Below are 21,775 nucleotides of genomic sequence, written 5' to 3' on the forward strand. Positions count from 1 at the left end.
CCGAAGTAATTTCAATGCACTTTTATGACTCAAAGAGTCTCCAACTATAAGGTTCTTTTTTGAGCTCTCCTAGCTTTGCCATTGAGGAACTAGAGCATATGTATAGTTGTTTTGGACCACAGCTCTGCATCCCTGCCTTTACACAATTATTGTTGTTTACGCAATGCAAAAACGGTCCATTTATAAATCGCATTCTGGGTCAAGTGGGCATAATTTGAAAGCTTGTTCTATCGCCAACATGACTAGCTAAATGATAAAATACGATCTTACAGTAATTAGGCTTTCACAATGACATTTCAGAGAAGCAGATCGTAATTTTGGTGCGCATAGAATGGAGTCATGAGAGCATTCAGATGCAAATTTTCTTCAAAATACAACACAGGCTCGTTCTGTTCAGGATAACCCAGGGTATAATGCCAGTTAAACATGTATTGTAAATGTTTATCAGCACAGCATTATGACAGCATTTTCTAAACTGCAGAGGGGGTTCTTGCTATTATTTTGTAGGTTTCCTATACCATTATCTTCTGTCATCTTGTAACTGTACATCAAACATAGTGATTGTCACGGATCCCTCCGGAACATTCATTGCGCCCACCTGGCCCCTATTCCCACTGATATTATTTGTATATATGTTCCCTTTGTTCACCATGGTGCTGTCGATTATTGTTACAATGTCCGTTGGTTCATGTGAGTACCTGTGCTGTGTTAATCATTGTGTGCCTGTGTATTTATTCGAGGTAGTCCTCGCTCTTTTGTTTGGGTTTCAAACCTGTGTTTTTGTTACGTGTTTGTTTGGTCTTCGTTCCCATGCCATTACACGGCACGCTGTAATTTGGGCTAAATTTAAAAAACTATTACGCATTCCTGCGCCTGTCTCCCGAATCATTTATACCAGCGTGACAGTGATCATAAATGTTGACACTGTATATTGAGTTTTGTGATTTGAGTGTTTGGCTCACGTGTTTGGCTTGCTTGTATGACATCAAAGCGGTATTTATTATAATCCTCAATGTCTCATCTTTTCCAAATACATAGATCCTAGTAATTTACAGCATTTCCCTCACTCAGACAACAAACAATGCAACTTATTGTTGTGCACCGTCCTCAAGTTCAGAACGGCTGTAAATCAAAACCCATACAGAGCTGTGTAGCGGAGACCCAGAGCTCTGACGTCATGTATAGCATGTTACTGAGCACACACTGGTTGAATCAACGTTGTTTCCAAGTCATTTCAATGAAATTACGTTCAACCAACGTGGAATAGACGTTTTATTGACGTCTATGCCCAGTGGGTGAGCTTTGACGTCACGTATAGCGTGTTACTGTACAGTCACTGCGTTCCAATTTAGGCGCTTATCAGTGTCCAAATCTGCCATTTTCCACCCGTATATGGGTACAAGTGCAAAGGGCTACCCTTTCATCTGCCACCCCCAGAGGTCAATGTCAGGGTCAATGAGGTGTCACCATGGTAACCTGGCTGAAGAGGAGGAACATGGATGCAACTAAGAAAATTGGAACCATCGTCCCTGGATCTTATTAATTACCTACCCACTACCCTCAGGCCCCCTCTAACCTCTGTCATGTCACACAATGTATGAATTTTCATATACATTTTTAAGAGGTTATTTTGAAGTCGTAAAGGCAATTTTGGCATCACTGTACTAAAATGGCTTGCATATTATATATATTTTTTTTATTATTGAATTGGAGGGGATATTGTGCAGTGAGTTTTCTGACATTTTGTCTTCTTGTTGTGCCAACCTAAGATAAAGAATGGTGCATAAAAGTAAAATATATTTTATTTAATATCCTATCATTTCTTACCATATGTTCTGTGTTATCATTCTGGAACCTTCTCATCTAATGATCTAATTCATTTTACAGGGCATTACTGTCTCATATGAATCCATCTGATTGTGGCTTACCGTATCTGACAAACACACACACTATCCCAGGTCATCTCGCCTCCTCCTCCTCTCCACCTGTGGATCGTGTTGGGGAGGAAGATCTATATGGCGATTACAGCTGCTTACGATCGCACCGCTCTCTTGCTTTCCTCCCATATCCCCCTTTCACAGAAATAATAAACGGCCTCACTACAAAGTACCCCATAGGGCTTTTGGGCATTGAAGCCCACATCCGCCCTCTTTTCCCATAGCCCACTGCACCTAGCCCCAATTAACACTGAATGATCTCTGTGTTCTGGGAAGAAGTAACAGGCTGCTTCCCAAATGGTAACATGTTCCCTTTATAGTGCACTGGTCAAAAGTTATGCACTTCATAGGGAATAGGGTGCTATTTGGGATGCAGACTCTGTCTGTTTGTACCATTACTGACTGAGAATAAAATGATTGGGAAAAACACAACAGTTGAAGGATAGAATAGTTGTTTGTTCGATAGTTTTGGTGGAAATTGAGCCATTTCTTTTGATGGGAACCCGGTGAGCACCATCGATACTCCCCATGTGAGGTTCAGCCTACACACCACTGTGTGTATCTGTGACTTAACTAAGCCTAGAAGGACTTAATCAGAGTAAATTGCTGACGGTAATCCATGCCTCATGCTTTGCTTCTCTGCTGGGTGTTAGAGGGGATGAGTTAGACACCACCAGAAAGGATACTGCACATCATTGCGAGCAAATCATTTTTAGGTCCGTCAGTGGGAGGGAGAAAGTGTGTGAGTGCGTGTGTGCGTGCATGCGTGCGTGTATGATACACACCCTTGAAACTGTGTGTGAATATGCTCATTGTTTGTGAGTGTCAAGTACAGATGACAAAATGAATAAACGGATGGAGCAAAATGTAGAAAATGCAGACAGGCACAAAATACGCTGCAGACATCCTTGACAACTGAGGAGGCGAATCATGGGTGTTGTTACGGATACAAGTGTTCTGTGTGTATTTCTTTTCTCTCCTTCTCCCCTACTCACAGGTGACCATCATCATTCCCCAATCAGTCATCAATCAGTCGCTAATCAGAAGACACCTGCTCCTTTTCCCTTACCCAATCACAGTCCCTTTCCCTTGGTTTAAAACCCCTGTCAGTTGTTTTCTCCCCAGCTCAATCTCTTTTGTAAATGCCTTCTGTCTGTAGATCGCTTGTGTGTTTTGCAGCTACATGTCACTTGGTCTCCATCTGTGAGTATTGTTTTTGGTTATGGTGTTTGAGTGTTTGTTTGATGGTGGGAAAAGGGGGTAACCAGACAAGTTGCCCTTGGGCTACACTACCCGTAGTCAAACTTTGTTATATAAACACTAGTTAGAACTGGGCGGACCACCCCCTGTATTTTTGGTTAGTTAGTTAGCTGTTTGTGAAGTAGGCTAGTCTAGCTTAGGGGTGTTTTGAATTATTATTATTTCATTCCTTGGGTCCCGCTCAGCCCCTTTTCCTGCTCCCCCCATTTACCGTGTGTTTATAAATAAACATTTAGTGTTTGACGGTAATTAAGTTGTCTGTGGTTATTTTTGTTCTCACTGTTACGTTGTCACTATAATAATTTGCATGAGTTGTGTTACGGGTCCCATTACCATCCCCCCTAGATTGTCGGGCCAAAGGGATTCGTAACAGGTGTTCACTGCTGCACTTCTACCGTTCGACACTTGAGTGCGCAAACTCAAAATCCAAGCTCATTTAAGTAATGTACAGTAAAGAAGAAGTCAGTCAGGAAGACTGCACTAAACGACCAGACAGTGGAAAGGTTAGTGCAATAAGGGTTCCTTGGGATGTCCCTACACTAAACCCTAACCTTAACTCCTACCCTTACCATAACCCTTACCTAACCCTAACCTTAACCGTTATAAACTTCAATGGGGTGACCTCAGAGTTCGGACGTCCCAAGGGTCCCGTTTAAAATGGTTAAGGTAAGGGTTATGGGGCACTACTTTTGACCAGGGCCCTATAGGGAATAGGGTGCCATTTGGGATGCACCTGGGTGAGCCTTTATGGAACAAATGAAACATTTAGATAAAATAAAGAAAACACAGGCTTCAAAGAGACACATGAATGACACACAGTTTCAAAAGGCTTCAAGGCCACACGGCTGACAACAGGAGTCACATACACTGAGTGTACAAAACATTAGGAACACCTTCCTAAAATTGAGTTGCAGAACAGCCTCAAATCATCGGGGCATGGACTCTACAAGGTGTCAAAAGAGTTCCACAGGGATGCTGGCCCATGTTGACTCCAATGCTTCCCACAGTTGTGTAGAGTTGGCTGGATGTCCTTTGGGTCATTCTCGATACACACAGGAAACTGTTGAGCGGGGAAAACACAGCAGCGTTGCAGTTCTTGACGCACTTAAACCGGTGCACCTGACACCTAATACTATACCCCGTTAAAAGGCACTTAAATATGTTGTCTTGCCCATTCACGCTCTGAATGGCACACATACACAATCCATGCCTCAAATGTCTCAAGGCTTAAAAATCCTTCTTTAACCTGTCTTTCCGTCATGTACACTGATTGAAGTGGATTTAACAAGTGACCTGAATAAGGGATCATAGCTTTCACCTGGATTCACCTGGTCTGTCTGTCATGGAAGAGCAGGTGTTCCTAATGTTTTGTGCACTCAGTGTATTGTTGCACAGCATTCATTAAAACACAGTTTCCATAGGTTTTCCTCAGTCTTAGGCTGTGTCATGCTAGACAATGTTAAACTGGCTTTCACTTTGTGGATGTGGACATTGGTGGTTTCCCAGACACAGATTAAGCTTCCTGGACCCAGAAATATTTTCCATGGAGATTCTCTATTGAGCTTGCTCCAGGACCGAGTTATGTCTTTCCATCGACTTTGAGCAACATGATCCCATTATCTATTTCTGCAATGCAGGCATTGAATTCCCCTCATCATTCAGTGCCATTGATCTGCATTGTAGCCTATCTCATGCTGAACAGAGGAGTGCAATTGATAGCCCCAGCCCTCCTCTCTACCCCCGCCCCCCCATCCCAGCCATCCCCGGCCCTCCTAAGCAGCCCCAGCCCCACTCAACCGGAGCTGCCTCAGAGAACCAGCAGTCCCTTTGTCTCCACCACAAAGTCCAGACTCGGCACAATCTGATCCCGCTCTCGAGTGCCCTTGGCTGGGAACGGTGGCCTCGCTCACCCCCCTTTCTGCCTGGAGGACCAGCATGCAGACGTGAAGTAATGCAGAGGTGGTCTAAAATGAAAACCACAAGCTAGGTTATGAACACACCGTCTTTCAACCCTTTATTGTGCTAGTGTTTCAAACCTCAGCGTTGACAGAATAAACCCATAATTATTGACGTGAGCAACTTTTTCCAGCAACTGCACAAAGCCATTGGACGTGTTGTATGTTCTGACTATTCTACATTCATTCAGTTTCTTGAGCTTAAACCACGTCTTTAAAAAAAAAATCACATTCAATTACAGCACATATCCACATTCTTATGAGATTCTTAAGAGCAATGGTCCTCGGATACTAGATCACTAAGAATAGATCGACTTTAGATCAAAGCTGCCCACAGAAGCAGTACACAAGGTGACTGATAGAGCAGATGGCTTTATGCAGCACAATGTCTGTGTGCATTTGGTAACCATACCAACGCTTTGGACACCTTGAAGCGACCTGGAAACACAGAACGGATGAAACCGATTAAAAGTTGCAACACTATAAAAACAAGCGTTCTTTTAAGATAGAACGTTCTCTGGATGTTTATCCTCTCGGGAAAAAAATGCTGTGTCATTTCTGCTTGCTCTGATATGGATCAGCACTTACTGTCGGTGCAGTGTAATGATCTAGCCTGTAGTTTGTTTGTGCGTGTGTGCTCTCAAGCTACCTGCAAGTCCCTGACCTGGCAGGGAATTTACCCTCCTCTCTCTCTAAAACCTGACAATGCAGTACCCCTGCCCCTGACACACACTCCCCAATAATAACCATAGTTATTATATATATTTTTTTATTTAACCTTTATTTAACCAGGCAAGTCAGTTAAGAACAAATTCTTATTCACAGTGACAGCCTACCGGGGAACAGTGGGTTAACTGCCTTGTTCAGGGGAAGAACGACAGATGTCTTACCTTGTCAGCTCAGGGATTCGATCCAGCAACCTTTCGGTTATTGGCCCAACGCTCTAACCACTAAGCTACCTGCCGCCCCAAAAGATAAAGCAATGAAGAATGTGGAGGCTATGGGATGGCAGTCAAGCCCCTGGATACCATGCAGAAATGTCTATCACCATCACAGGACTAAGAATTGTTGGTGTGTTGATAACATGTCTACTGTAGCAAAGTGTGGCTCATCTTCATTGCAATGAATTCAAATTGCAGTCTCAAACTCCGGCCATCTTAGTATTGTGTTTAACAGCTCATTTTATGTGACAAAGATGAATGAGTAAGTCAAGATTACTATGATTATTCCTAGGCAACAGGTACTGTGATGACGTCTAATGTCCAAGGTGAATGAGGTAATAGACTTGTTCCAACATCAAAGAAATGCATCCTTACCTCCATCCTCATTTTATTTAATCACAGACCTGAAAAGGCAGGATTGGTGAAAGCAATAGGGGGATGCTATAAACGTCTCGTATCTCTTTGTTCTCGTATCGCTAATCGTTTATAGATCAGTGATGCCCTGAAGGAAGTGAGGTAGGAAGGATGTTTTTCAAAAGCATTTGAACAGGACCCAAGTCCTCATAGAGTACCTCGCCAGTCCCCTCGCCTTGCACCAGAGTACTATTACCGTACCATAGAATTCAGGCACGTGATAGGGTTTCCAGTCTCCAAAATGTATTTTTCGGTGGTAGTATAATATCCCCAAAAATGTACTTTTTCTTTGTCGTTGTTGTTCTGAACCGTCATCGCTAAAGTCGTCGCTAAATTCTCATCTAAGCAGCGAAACCAAAAACGTTGTGCATCTTGATTGTTGACCAATGAACAGTCATCAGCATTGGCGCGGAAAGGCGGACACGCATAACCAGATCAGTGACCAGAAAAAACTTGTTTAATTTCCTCCAGTTTTGCCTGGCAAAACAGTGTAGGCCTACGTTTTGGAAATCCACTGTTTTTGGCTGTAATGACAGGCTACATTTGCACAGCGATTGTGCGTGCGTGTTCGCGCGTGCACATGTGCCTGTGCGAGGGGTCGCGAGTTTTGTAGCACTCCTTTTTGAGGGGTTGCGGGTCAAAGTTTGGGATACATGGGATACATCAGAGTGGCAACAAACGGAGCTGGATATAGTAATGGTAGGCTACATTATTTCTGACAATCTTCTCTTTTGACTGGAATTGTGCAGCATTGTTAATAAGTGCAGCATTTATTTCAGTTCAAAATAATTGAGCAAAATACTTTACTCATCGGTTTGTGCTGCTCTGCCCTCTTCTTGTAGCCTATTGATTGGTCAACATGTCCGTGAGCATTGTTTCAGGATTTGCTTTGTTTGATAACACCCCCCCCCCCCAACAGGTTTGTGCAAGGCCCTGATATAATTATATAGTATAACTTCATTTAATAGGATCTCTGTGTACTCTACCTATTAATGAAGTATCATCTTATTTATTTGAACATGAATTCTTGTCAATTGGTGTTAGAACATGGCCTGGTCCCAGATCTGTTTGTGCTATCTCGCCAACTCCTATGTCATGGCCATTGTTTGGCGTGACAAAGACAGGAGATGGCAAGATAGCATAAACAGATCTGGGACCAGGCTAGTTTCAATAGGGCCCATATATTCCAATGCCGTGGTGTGTGATGTCACACGACCCAGGTTTGACTGACCTCTGACCTCTGCAGAGAACTGGGCGGAGTGGCGCGTCACAAATAGCTGCAGCTGCTGGTCCAGGTCACATGACTTGAGGCTGATGTCCCAGGAGCGAATCCCTGGTGAAACGAAACAGAACAAAAGGGGAAAATATGTTACATTAAAGGATAAGTTCTGTATTTTAGACCTTACCCTGACATAAGTTCCTTACCCTGACAGTAGTTTATGGGTCAGAAGAAACCATGGTTTCTTTAAACAGCCACTACTAACTTCAGTGGAAGGGATAGGGGCAACCGTACAATAGTGGCACATAGACTACATGCAGGGCTAAGAACCATATAACATTCATTTATAAAATACTAAACTTCCCCTTTAATGGATTTCTTATTAACTGCAGATCCTTATAGCATTCAAAAATGTACGAATTGACTGAGCAAGGGCACAGGGGTAGAAAGGCAAGGGAATATGAAAACAACCAGCGTCTCTGAAATCTCTGGAACCTTCATGTTTTTAATATTTCAGTGTGATTATTTTTATTCATTTATTATTAATTTAACCCTGACTGATGCTGTATCTAATTGGAATAAATAGAAGTTGGTCCAGACAAACATGATGTTTTCTATCTATGTATTTTTTATGAATGTACTGGACTAGAACCTATTGTAATTTAGTGAAGGAACAGTTTTCCTCCCAAAAAATAATAATTCTGATTTACAATTTTTCCTCAATAATTATGACATCACAATAACATGACATGATAAGGTATCATACGCTTATGACAAGCCTTACAATACATTAGAACGGCATCATAACGCATTCTATGTGGATTCAAACTAAAGTGTTACCGGAACAGGCCCACTGATGAAGCGTACAGTACAAGCAAAACCGATTCTCAATAATGTTCCCGCCAACATCCTCGTTCCACTAGGGAGAGCCTTTGTCAGATCGGATTCAGGCTAAGATTCTCTGAAGTTCAGAGAGAAACCTGCGTCAGATCTCATTCAACAGGGCATAAACCGCAGGAGAAGCCTGTCTCTGATCCTATTCACTGGTAGGGAAAGGAGTCTGGGATAGGAGATTAATATAATTTACTTTCATCCACCCCCTCATCCTCTCCTTCATATCTCCCCATGTCTCAAAAATAATATGATGACTCTACTCTGTATATAAGTTAGGTCGTTTTTTTTCCAGGTTCTGTTTTGCGTCACTGAGAGAGAGAGAGAAATGTTCCTTCCCCCACTGCAGACGACTGTGGTCTATTCTCTAAAATGCTGTGTCACTGATACTAATTCTGGTAAAGGGCTCAATGCTCCTCGCTCATTTGGGTATTTTGTGTTTGGACTGACAAAACACTTCACAAAGAGGTGACAATGACATCCGTCATTTTGACAGACAATTTGACATCTTTTGACACTGGATTGCTGATGAATTGACCAATTGGCCAATGAAAGGCTTTGAAGCCACTGGTCGGCCATATTGGCACTCCCCAGAAGAAGGACAAAATAACATGTATTTAAATATTTTTGTTATTGTAGTGGGGACAGTAACATTAGTACTGTCTACAAAATTTTACTTTAAGGAAATTATTATTATTATATGTATGTTTAGATCACATAATATAATTTAAAAGTATGCATTATGGTGTACGTAATAGAAAATAAATGTGACAAAAACAAATGTAGACATTAGTACATTTTATATAGCTTCCAAAATATATTTTACAATGGTGCCACGATGGAGGAGCTGTGGCTTTGAAACTTCGCCCCCTGTCAGTCATCTAGTGTATATATAAATCATTGGTTTTGATTTCCTGGACTGGTGGAAGGTGAGATAAGATAGTGTGTATCCATCTTTCAATACCTGACTCCCCACTGGGCACAAACTGGTTAAATCAACGTTGTTTATACGTAATTTGTCAATGTATTGTGACGTGGAATCTATGTGGAAAATACATTGGATTTGAAAAAAGTGATCAACTGTTGTTTTGATGATAACATTTTAACCACATGATTATATCATCATGATCTATCTACAGCTATGCCTTCGGCACGGTCGGCCGCTCATTAGGCAGGATTAGGTGGTCTCCTGTGGTGGCAGCCCTACGAGGGCGGCATTTTCTGAGCTAATCTGACCAAGACGTACCTCCAAAAACAACACATAAAACCTCACATAATTCGGCCCCAAAACAATGACAATTTCTTTCAACCAGTGGCATAAGGTCTTTTTAGGTGAGCGTCGATGCCGCCCTGTGATAAGCAGTGCCCACTTTGTCAAAGGCAGGGGCGCAAAATATTTTGCTTGTCCATTCACAGCTTGCCTCCCCATGGTGCTGTTGGAGAGACGCATCGCTGCGGCGCTCCACCAACGTTCCATCAAAAACATCAATCATGTAGCAGATATAGGATATGGTAGAAAGATGCCGCCCTGTGATAAGCAGGGTGCCTCCCGAGTGGTGCAGTGGTCTAAGGCACTGCATCGCAGTGCTAGCTGTGCCACTAGAGATTCTGGGTTCCAGTCCAGACTCTGTCGCAGCCAGCCGCGACCAGGAGACCCATGGGGCGGCGCACAATTGGCCCAGCGTCGTCCAGGTTAGGGGAGGGTCTGGCCGGCAGGGATGTCCTTGTCCCGCTTACACGGTCACCAGGCGTGTTTCCTCCAACACATTGGTGTGGCTGGCTTCCGGGTTAAGCCGGCATTGTGTCAAGAAGCAGTGCGGCTTGGTTGGGTTGTGTTTTCGAAGGATGCACAGCTCTTGACCTTTGCCTCTCCCGAGTCCATACGGGAGTTGCAGCGATGAGACAAGACTGTAACTACCAATTGGATACCACGAAATTGGGGAGAAAAAGGTGTAAAAAAATCTAAATAAAAGAAAGACTATGTGGCCTTTTCTGTAGCCTACAGGAGACTTCTTATAGCAGGTTTCTCAGATCAAATAGCTTAATCTAAACAGCGCACAGTCGAATACAAAATGCGCTGTCATGTTAACAAACAACATATTCTAAAAACAGGACAGGTCAAAGTAAAATCTACAATATGGAACGGACAATCAATCGCAACTGTTGTCCAGGAGTTTCACCCAATTGTCATGATCAGTGATTTCAAGTTTGTATCTGTCAATTTTTGACCAGCTGATCATAGTGAAAAGGAAAGTACTTCTGCATTTCCCACTGTGTAAACACATTTCAAATAGGCTCACGATAACTCCTAATAAAGTTGGGTAACTGATATTCAGAGCTTAATTAGCCAAATTAATTAGTCACAGGAATCAGGACTAATGAAGCCAATGCAACGGCCTGTTTTACAAATGGTGGGCTTACCACACGGATGGGCATTCATAAAATTCCATTGCAGGCAGATATAGTAGGCTATACCCCAGTAAGCACTAGCCAACGTTTTTTGGTCGTCTTTTTTTGGTCCTTTCCAGACCATTCAGAACCTAACTTCAACGTCCAAAAAATACATATTTTAGACATGTTTTCAACGTCATTTTGCTTACCAGGACTATTCTAGTGTTGCAGAGCATATTTTATTGGTCTCTACTTCACTACATTCCTAAAAAAAAGTATGTACTTTTTACTCCATACATTTTCCCTACATTTGAATGCTTAGCAGGACAAGAAAATTGTGAAATTCATGCTCTTATCCCTGGTCATCCCTACTGCCTCTGATCTGGTGGACTCACTAAACACACATGCTTTGTTTGTAAATGATGTCTGAGTGTTGGAGTGTGCCCCTGGCTTTCATCAATAATAAAACAAGAACATGGTGCCAGTCTGGTTTGCTTAACACAAGGATTTTGATGATGATTTATAATTATACTTTTGTTTTTTATACTTAAGTATCTTTTACCAATTACATCTACTTTTGATACTTAAGTATATATAAAAGAAAATACTTTTAGACTTTTACTGATGTAGTATTTTACTGGGTGACTTTCACTTTTACTTGAGTCATTTTCTATTAAGGTACCTTTACTTTTACTCGAGTATGACAATTGTGTACTTTTTCCACCACTGGTTAAGATTTGGTTCATTTCAAATTGAATCTACGTGTTAATAATAAATATGGTGGATCCATGTCTCCAACTCAACCAAAAATATAAGTTAAAAAATAGGATTAAATCAAATCAGCCTGTATTTAAAGTGCATTTAAAGCTCGATTTGATTTAGTCTTATTCTTTAACTTTGATATTTGGTTGAGATGGCGACGTGAATTCAACATGTCAATGATTAATTTGAACACAAACTGGAATTAAAACCAGACTAATTAGTGGCACAGGTGGAACTATCCAAGTACAAGATACATCTACTTCAAATGTTGATATTCGGTTGCGTTGACAACCAAACACAATTCAATGTGACTTTTATAAGACAGTAAATAGCCTAATGTTAAGGCTAGCTTACAAATGAATGTAACAGTATTCATTCCACCTTAAAATGAGTAACACATCCACATTTTGAGGTTACAGTAACAATAAATGTATTAAGTAATTATAGAAAGCGTGCATGTTCAGGGTCACAGGTCGGTGGAAATCAAGACAATTGCTAAAAGAATCTGCACAGAATCGCAAACGCCATTGATCACTTGCACCATGTACTTTAATGTCATCTCAACTAACTGCAATCCGGGTCATTTGGTTGCGCTACTAGATTAAGCACAGTGATAACACATTAAGTTGTTTCATAAATAAACACAATATCTGACACTGTATTCCCATTTGAACTTTGGTGTGCCTTTGAATGGTTGAAAGCACAGTGATTACACATTTAAGTGACAACTGAACCAAAAAATGTAATTTGGAATTTCGTAGTTCTTTTAAATGTTCGAAAGCATAGTGACAACACATTGGGAATTCAACAAACTTTTGGCTTTCTTTTTGAGTGGGTGATAATAGGTTGGAATCTCATTGATCAACGTATCTACCAAATATCACCCAATTCTCCACGTTAAAATGACGTGGTGTGCCCAATGGGTCATAGAAGGAGGAGTTTGTGTGATCACTCAATAGTTGTAAGAAAACAGTGTGTTCAATAGTTCAGAAGAGCTCTCTGACTAACTACCCATCACCAACTGAACGACACTGCAGCTCAAAAAACTCTGCTCTGATTGGCTCAAACGAATCATAAAACCCCACGGAGCCAATAAGCACCATTAATACTGATTCCCCAAGTGTTACCAAATGAATAATGGAGGACTAGTTCCGCACCCTGTAAATCTGTGTGTAGGGCACACAGTGTGATGCCAAAGGTGGTTTAGAAATCCGCTGAGAATGAAGGATAGAGAATGCAAAGTAGCTACTCCGTGTTCGCACTGTGTCTGAGAAGCGGAGCAGGGGGAGAGAAAGCAGGAGGAGAGCTCATTTTCTCAGTTACACTGTCAAGGGTAATTTTCCATGCTGCTGCCTGCCTGCCTACAGTTTTGGCTAAGCCACTGTGAGCCATGACCGCTAGGCTATATGTCTTCTTCTGACACTTCTTTTTTTGTGTGTGGAATACGCCTGTAGCCTATTTCGTATGCTCCTACAGAACGTATTTAAAATGTTCCCTGAGGGTCGTAGTTGCTGTGGCATTCGTGGCACTTGCCTTTGAATAAAACTTTTAATATGACAAATAGTTTTTGTTTATATCTGACTATTTATCAATAATAAAACATAATGCAAGTCCTTTATACTGCAAAACTTTATGTTTATGCCTTGCTTAAAGTAGTTAGGGTAAGCAAATTGGCTTCTCCCAGTAGTGATGTGTAGAGTTGTAGTGACATGTTGTAGTGACATGTTTTGGGGATTTAGAGATACTGTATCTAGCTATTATTTGGAATGTTAGAGAGTGAACAAAAGTATTTAATACACAGATTAATAAAAACAAAGATGGCTCTTCAAATAGCAATTTATTTTAACTAATATACTGTTTGTCCCTCAGGTTTATGTCATTGGTGTTACTGCCTTAAAAATCATCCATTTCAAAGGACCTTGAGCATTCCCCAATGGCAAACTGTTATCAGGGAAGGAGTTTATTTATACTAAAGAAAATGATTAGCTAATCACACGATTTTAGTATGTCATACATTTGTGTCTAAATCCAAAGTCTCGCTTGGTGTTACTCAATTTAAATGAAGGGAAATAACATTGTGTACAAAATGTAACCCTTTTTTAAAGGGTTAATCATTTTAGGATTGAGCAACTGTGGCCTCCCTTTAAGAAAAGCCTCAATAATCTTAAATGTCTAATTGGTGTTACTGCTCCTGGCACAATGTTATCATAATGGTAAAAATACGATTTAAAGTCATTACGCTGTTAGTCGATTGAGAACGGGAAGATGTCTCGTGGGTTTCATAACCACGTCTTTATAACAATTAAATAATGACGAGATGGGAGACGGGAATCAGTTCAACCATTTATTTGAACATGCGAAGTCTGAACACCATACAACCCCCATGATGCTCTGTGGCACAAACCCAATACACAACAACGCCTCCCCTCCTACAAGTCCAAGTATCTAGACGCCCACCCATCTATCGTAGGGTAACGACGGTCAACCTGACTCTCAACAACGACGTCTTTAGACTGTCGTGTTGACACAGGCGTAGGCACGTGAGTAGCCTGTGTCACAGTCTCGTCGTGTTGTTGTGTGGGTGCCGGCTGAGTCAGTGTCCTGTGAACGTGACTCTGAGCCCCTAGGTGATGACTGCTGGTGTCCGGGTGTCACTCAGTAACAGTTCTGGACTACTCACGACTGGTGGTTTTGTCAGTGTTTCTTTACTCAACAGTAACTGATCTGTGTGCCTTTCCAGATGACCTCATCTGGAGTCTGGACAGTGTAGGACACAGGAACAGTCTGAGTAATGACTGTTGCAGGAACCCACTTTGGTCATTTTGAGGTAGTTCCTAGCTAAGACAGTTTCTCCCAGATTGAAAGCTCAGTCCTGAAAGCTCATGACATTTGACTTGACTCTCCTGTTGACATATCGCCCTGTGTTCTCTGCGTTCGGATGTTTGAGTAGATCGAATCTTGTGCGTAGCTCTCTCTTCATGAGTACCTAAGCAGGCAAAGCTCGGGGGTTGCATGAGGAGTGATCTGTTCACGCATTGGTTCAGTGTCCCTTGACCCTGAGACACTTTTAAGGCATGTTTCATGGTCTGTACAAACCTCTCCGCCAGCCCGTTGGTTGATGTATGACACGGTGCGAACCTGATGTGCTGGACGCCATTCACCTGTAGGAACGTGGCCATTTCTTGGGACACTAGCTGCGGTCCGTTGTCGCTAACGAGTTGGAGTGGCGATCCGATTCGACTAAACACTTCTCGATGGTCTTCTCTCTGACACCCACCGGCCACTTGCTATGAGCATCCACAACCACGAGAAACATTTGGTCTAGAAATGGACCTTCAAAGTTGACGTGTATGCGTTGCCATGACTCTTCCGGGCCAATCCCACGGATGAAGAGGTGCAAGTTGAGGTACGTTGCAAACCTTCTGACATGTGGTACTTGTTTTTGCTTTCTCTAATGCAGCAGCAAACATTGTCACTGAATCCCAATACCCCAATACACAACTTACACAACAGTACCCAAATGCATTTAAATGAAAACAATTCTGGAAAAACCATTGAATTTATCCCAAATGCCATGTCCAAATGACACCGCAATTCAAGAATGACCCATGAACTATATTTTATTAAACAGAAGGAAGCAAAACTAAATGCCCTCATAGCGGTAACTGTCTCAACTATCCCTAAACTATCCCCGGTCCCTAAACTATCCCCGGTCCCTAAACTATCCCCGGTCCCTAAACTATCCCCGGTCCCTAAACTATCCCGGTCCCTAAACTACAGGGGAAGGTTTTCACGCAGATCCCAAGAACAACTGTGTATAATGTTGGTAAATGAAGTCATACCCAACCATCCTCCAAGCTGCTGTCTCCCATAGTCTACCACACTTACCCTTGATGGGACAGTGATACAATTGGACTACAATGGTAGCGTTCACATTTCAATGGGCTCTTACATCTAATGTCAGCATATACCCACCAACTATGGCTAACCAACAGTTGACATGACATTGTTAGTCATTTTCGCTTGTTGTTGTCGGCCTGCTGTAAAGCCCATGAGCAATAGGCAGTTGGCCGGTGAGCTCTGCAAATGGTTCGCCGCTCATGGCCACCGGGAGCTTGCTAGCTAAATGTCTTTGCTAATAAAGAGTACAGACAGTGGTTAACTTGGGGTGGCTTACACAACATGCAACACTAGGGTCTCGATTCAATCAGATCCACTTTAGCCAACATCCGCATGGCGGTTGTTTTGGTGGTGTCTGATCAAGCACCAAGCGGCTCCTGGCATTATACCTAAAGCGGACATTGTCATTGGCTGCATGGAGTCGCATTAAGAGAAATCCCATGCAGCCTTGTTTACAAGTTCGAACACTGGAATGTGAGATGTAATCTACACCTTGATTATGATAGAAATCCTCATTATTTCGTTGACCGATTTTCTATATTGCCTACAGTTTCTCATTCTGAACTTCTAACGCGAGTGGGACAGGTGTGGCTTCATGACAATGATCACAAGAGCAGCTGCTCACTGATTTGACGGCTTCAACGCAGTTCCAACTCCGACAACGCCAAAACATCTGCCATGCTGGTGTCTGCTATCGCCGGTTAATGATTGATCTGATTGAATCTAAGCCTGGGACTAAAGTATATTGTGATCAAAGGGTATTGTCTGCAGAGGTTTGCCAGTAGGGTCATCATTCAGACCTTGATCAGAGGACTAAACCCAACTGGAGACCAGTAGTCTGATCCAAGGCAACATAAAATGGCCACTCATCTCCATCAAGGGCAGCCTACCAAGTATTGACGTCACTTTCAGACTACAAGAGAACGGAGAGGTCAAGTCTTTTACAGGATAAAATCCCAATGGAACTAGCAGGGAGGGTTGCCTGACTCATTCTGCATTCAACAATGACATGACGATTTCTGTTGCTTTTCCAAAACCACTCTGTATGAAAAACAATATGAGGATGACGGCGATCTCTCATATCCTGAGAAAAAGTGTCATGATGTGCATGGTCCTTGGTAATGACGGCAATGAGGCGGTTGCCATGGTGCTAGCCAGGCACTTAATAGGGTGATTCATCATTAGCCGTCTCTGGCGGAGGAGAGCTGGCAGCCACGCTCAAATTGCTGCTGACCAGCAAACTCCTGTGAAAGCACCTAGCATCTTTCACACCACGAGTCTGTGTCAAATGGCACCCTATTCCCTATACAGTGCACTACTTTTGACGAGAGCCCCGTGGGCCCTGGTCAAAAGTAGTGCAATATGAAGGCAAGTGTATAGGGTGCCATTTGGGACATAACACACTGTGTTAAACATTGGATGACACTCTCCATTTGTACCCAACTTTCTATTATCCAAATGGCAACCCTTTAGTATTTAGCTCACACTGAAGATTTTCCCATAGGTTCAACACTTGGCATGGTCCCTGGGCTTCCTTGATACAGAGAGAACGTGCCAGACAACAACACTAGTGTATTTAACCGAACATCCTTCTGAATGTTTCAGTGCTGTGGATGACTCATTATTCATGAGGACAACACACCAGCAGCTCGGCAGGGTGCTTTTCTAACAAGGCAAACCAGTTATTCTGAGCATTTTCCCACCTCGTGGTCAATGCGTTGCTGTTGTTTGTGTATCACACCATTGCTGATCCTCAACTTTTTTTGAGGAAAAAAAAGTGCGCAACTTTTTTTCCCTTCGCGTAGTGGGCCCTCTAAAGGCAGACTACATGTGTTATTAGGATCACGTTCACATTTAGTTTTTTAAACAAATGGGCTATAGAAAAAACCTGAAGGCTACATCTTATATTGTAAGCTATTCAAAACAAGCATGATTTATCCGGGAAGCAATTATTATGACATGTGTTTGTGTCCCTATTTTGAAAAACGAATTTAAATTTTAACCAAAGAATGAGATAATCCCTCGTAATTTATTAAACGATTGTGAAACGTTCAAGACAAAACAGGTGCACTTCAAGCAAACCAGAAGTCTTTATTGCACAAAAGGTTCCAGTAAAAAGTGGCGTATGGGCATTTCGTTGAACTGCTGATTCAATATTCCCGATGCGTCATTTCCTTAAAAGGAAACCGTCCACGCATTTTTAATATCTTTCAAATGTATCTTATACGTTTCAATATTTTCTATGCTATTATATATATATATATTAAAGGACGTTATGCATGCTGGAATTACAGAATTATTGTGTAAAAAGTGAGACTCGGTGACTCGGGGCTACTCACCCCGCTCAACGTGGTCTCTAGCGCGTTGCAGCTGGTGGTCTGTCGCTATCTCTCCTATCACTATAAGCATGTAGTAGTTCCCTTGGCTGAAAGGGGGTCCTTGGCGCCGCTGCTCTCCAAGGTCCTGAATTCGCTTCTCGAACCCTAGCTGCGTGCTGCTCTCGTCCTCCTGCACTGCCGAGAGCTCACCTCGAGCAGGGATCTCCATGGCAACAATCCCGAGAGCCTGGGACGGGTCTATCTCCATGACAACTTCCAGGAGCACGGTGTGTGCATGGGCAAAGGTAGGGGAGGGCTCGCGGGGGTATCATAACGTTCACTTTTGGAGCTGTTTACTTCCATTTGATTGGTCTAAATGCCCATGCAGCAGGGTGATGTCACATATTGAGTCATTGTGCATGTTCAAGGGGAGTACCTTGATTTTAGAACCCCAACCCAAAGTATGATTACGTTTAATTCTCAAAGGTACCAATGGGCTGACATCTGCAGCATCTCAAAGTTTATTTTCAGTAACCTATATAGTCCACTCTGAGAACAAAACACATGCACACACACACACACAAACACACACGGACGTGCGCACACACACAAACACACACATCAAATAGCATTTTAGCAGTTTGTTTAAGTGTGTTTGTGTTAGTCTCTGCCCAAGATGGCAGATTAAAGTGCCTGTATAGTACCAGTGTAATTCCAAAGCCACAGCAAACTGCTGACTCCCCTGCTGAAATTTGCAAATTTCTCAGACATTTTGGCGATGCCAGCTCATGCCAGGCTCAGACTGGCATTAAACGCAGATAGCTTGCTGCAATGCTGCCTCAGAGATCCGCCCATTGTATTTTTTTCTGGATCTGTCAGACAAGGTAGGATTAAATATGAACATTGGTAAAAATGCTGAGAAAGACTCTAAGCCTTTTTTTTTGGTATGTTGTCAACATCAAAGTTAAAATAAATTGAGGGATATTAAAATATAAAAAGCCTTAGTCATCGTGATATGACTCAACAACACTAATGCAATGTGTCAGATTAAAAGTCTATTGATTTGCCCCGTTTTTATTAAGATGGATAAAATGTGGTAAATAAAAATGCAAATATGTAAGGAAGTTCTTTTTTCAGGCTCTCGATGACTTTGCAACCCATTTCCAATTTCTGATTTGTTCAATGTACTAACCCAGGCAATCTTGCACAGTGGATGAGCTAGGCCTAAAATGATCAGTGGAAAATTAAGTCATCAGTTGCTATTTCCCGTTCAGGCCGTGCAGTGAAGTCAATGTAAAGGCCAGTCTTGAAATAGTCTCTTTATTCTCTGCCTAATTCAGCTTTTCTCCTTGTTAAGCTTTGTTTCTGTCCAAAATAGCACCCTATTCCCTTAATAGTCTACTACTTATGACCAGGGCCCATAAAGCTCTGCTCAAAAGTAGTGCACTATGTAAGGAATAGAGTGCCATTTGGGACACAACCCTTGTCCCTGCTGTTCACACATCTAAATATATACCAGAGGGAAACCATCACGATGATAACATGACCCTTTTATGAAGGTTGATGCAATTGGGTTAAAAGACTAGAGTTCCAATATTCCAATGGGCTATTATATTTCAGGTGATTTTGGGGGGGGGGGGGGTAATTAACTGTGTGCAATTTCCTGTGTGTAATTTCCTGTGTGTGTGCGTGTGTACGCACGTGTGTGTGTAACAGAGAGAGACAGACAGAGACAAAGACACAGACAGGCAGACAGAGAAGGAAGGAAGTTCAGCATTACAGCGTGATTGAGATTTAAAAGCAATGTTCCCGCGTTAATGGGGACAGCATTCACGGTAAACACTGCATATCAACTCAATCGGAATGACCTTTAAATTGCTATAGCGCAATCTGTAATGCTTCATTTAACAGGTTTCAATCCAACCTTTTTATTCCAGCAAAGTGCATGTTGGATAAAACATGTCAAATTTGTCGGATAACTTTCCAAATTTAGACCAAAATAAATATGCTAGACAAGCTGGGATATTGTGTAGGTAAAATCAATAATGCGAAAAATGGCAGAGGAAACGTTTTTCAGCGCAAATATTGATATAATAACCATCGAAGTACACTTGGGAGTCATGCGATGAACCTCTGTGGTCCTCCCACTATGACTCGGGAAAGCATGCAGTTTATTAGGCACAGATTAAATTAATGATGATGAACTTCACAGGGTGGTGGAAGTGAAAGGTGATGAGCTTGATGCTCCTTTCCAATAAATATCGAGGGTCTTATTCTGGTGACATGATCGATGCTTGGCTGCCTTTGCTTGGCTGCCGTTTGACAAACATAAATAATCTTTCTCTTTTGTACATAACAATCTCTTAATGTAGGCTATACTCGTACTGTCTGTGAGCTGTTGGCTAAGGCGCAATTGCCAAGACCAGAGTGGGCACATTCGCTATATAATGCCACATTTGTTTGTGACAAAACCACCAGTAGAGTTGAAAATGCATGGAAACATATTTAACTTAGATTTTTTTATTCGGTACATTTAACCATAAACGTTATTTGGATATGTACTGCGTCATCATGCAACAACAACACAATTCTGCAACAAGTACATTTGATGGAAACATCTCTGGCGGGAAAATGCGCATATTGTTTTTATACAGATTTTAGAATATTCGCCAAATTGGATGGAAACCTAGCTACTGAGAGAGACATGAGAGAGAGAGAGACTGAATCAGAGCGAGATTGAATCAGGCATTCACCATTCATAGATCGGTCATTTGAGTACATACACCAAGCAGTAAATGTATAGATGCAGGTACATGTGTATGATACAGCACCGTACAGTGAGTCAGCACTTCATTCCAGCATATTACAGAAACGCCACCATACTGCCCCCTACTGGAAAACATGTCTCTCCTCGTTCAAAAAAAAAGTATACTCAGTCATTCATGTCTCTGCAGTGCTTCAAGTTAAGATAGGTCAAATCCCAAGTTATTTTGTTGAGCTTTCACCTAAACTTCTAATATAATAATATGCCATTTAGCAGATGCTTTTATCCAAAGCGACTTACAGTCATGTGTGCATACATTTTACGTACGGGTAGTCCCAGGAATCAACCTCACTATCCATTGCGTTGCAAGCGCCATCCTATACCAACTGAGGTAGGTGATGCCATTCCAATAATGTCAAGAATAAGTTAGTATATAACTCCTGAAGATGTGGAGTGTCCTCTGCTTGTCATCGATGACCTTAGGAGTTGGTAAGACAGCACAAACAGATCTGGGTCCAGGCTTTGACTACAACTACCACAACACTATGCTTTGACTACAACTATTGATTGGTAACACCGCAAACTTCCTGGACAGAAAACCACAACAGTACGTTTTGTCTGCAGCTATACAGTTACACAGCCGCCGGCCTCCTTCTTGCCTCCCTCCCTTCATTGACTTGCCAAAGATGTTCAGACTCAGAGACTGTTCCTCGCCTCCTCTGACCTTAATTGCTTTGTTTGACTTATAAATAGCTCCCCTGCCGTGTAATGTACCTGTAACGCGTCAGGAGAATTTCCCTGGGTCTTTGTGTCTGGCCGCCTGTGCTCTGAATGATCAGTGTGCAAGGTCAGGTGGTTGACGGGTTAGCTGGGACACTGTCTGGCCTCATTTGGTGATGGTGGAGAACAGGAGGAGAACAGGAGGAGGCTGGGTTGTTATTCTGGGCTGCAGCCAGACTCCCCTGGAGAGAGAAGGATGAGCCTCACCTGCTGTTCAGTCTTTACTGCAAAGTCACTGCAGCC

The 21,775-nt window shown here is 42.2% G+C and overlaps 1 protein-coding gene across 1 annotated transcript in view; it reads right to left on the reverse strand.

Moving 5' to 3' along the window:
• LOC139530353 (microtubule-associated protein futsch-like) overlaps nucleotides 1-18,290 on the reverse strand; it is a 74,774-nt gene extending 56,484 nt beyond the window's left edge. Inside the window, exons 1-2 of the mRNA XM_071326678.1 lie at nucleotides 18,010-18,290; nucleotides 7,739-7,840 (exon numbers count right to left, since the gene is read on the reverse strand). Of these exons, the coding sequence (XP_071182779.1) occupies nucleotides 7,739-7,840; nucleotides 18,010-18,256 (349 nt within the window). The 5' untranslated portion in view covers nucleotides 18,257-18,290. The remainder of the gene's footprint in view (nucleotides 1-7,738; nucleotides 7,841-18,009) is intronic.
• Between the last annotated feature and the right edge of the window lie 3,485 nt (nucleotides 18,291-21,775).

This window comes from Salvelinus alpinus, chromosome 9, assembly GCF_045679555.1.
Source record: "Salvelinus alpinus chromosome 9, SLU_Salpinus.1, whole genome shotgun sequence".
Taxonomy (NCBI): Eukaryota; Metazoa; Chordata; class Actinopteri; order Salmoniformes; family Salmonidae; genus Salvelinus; species Salvelinus alpinus.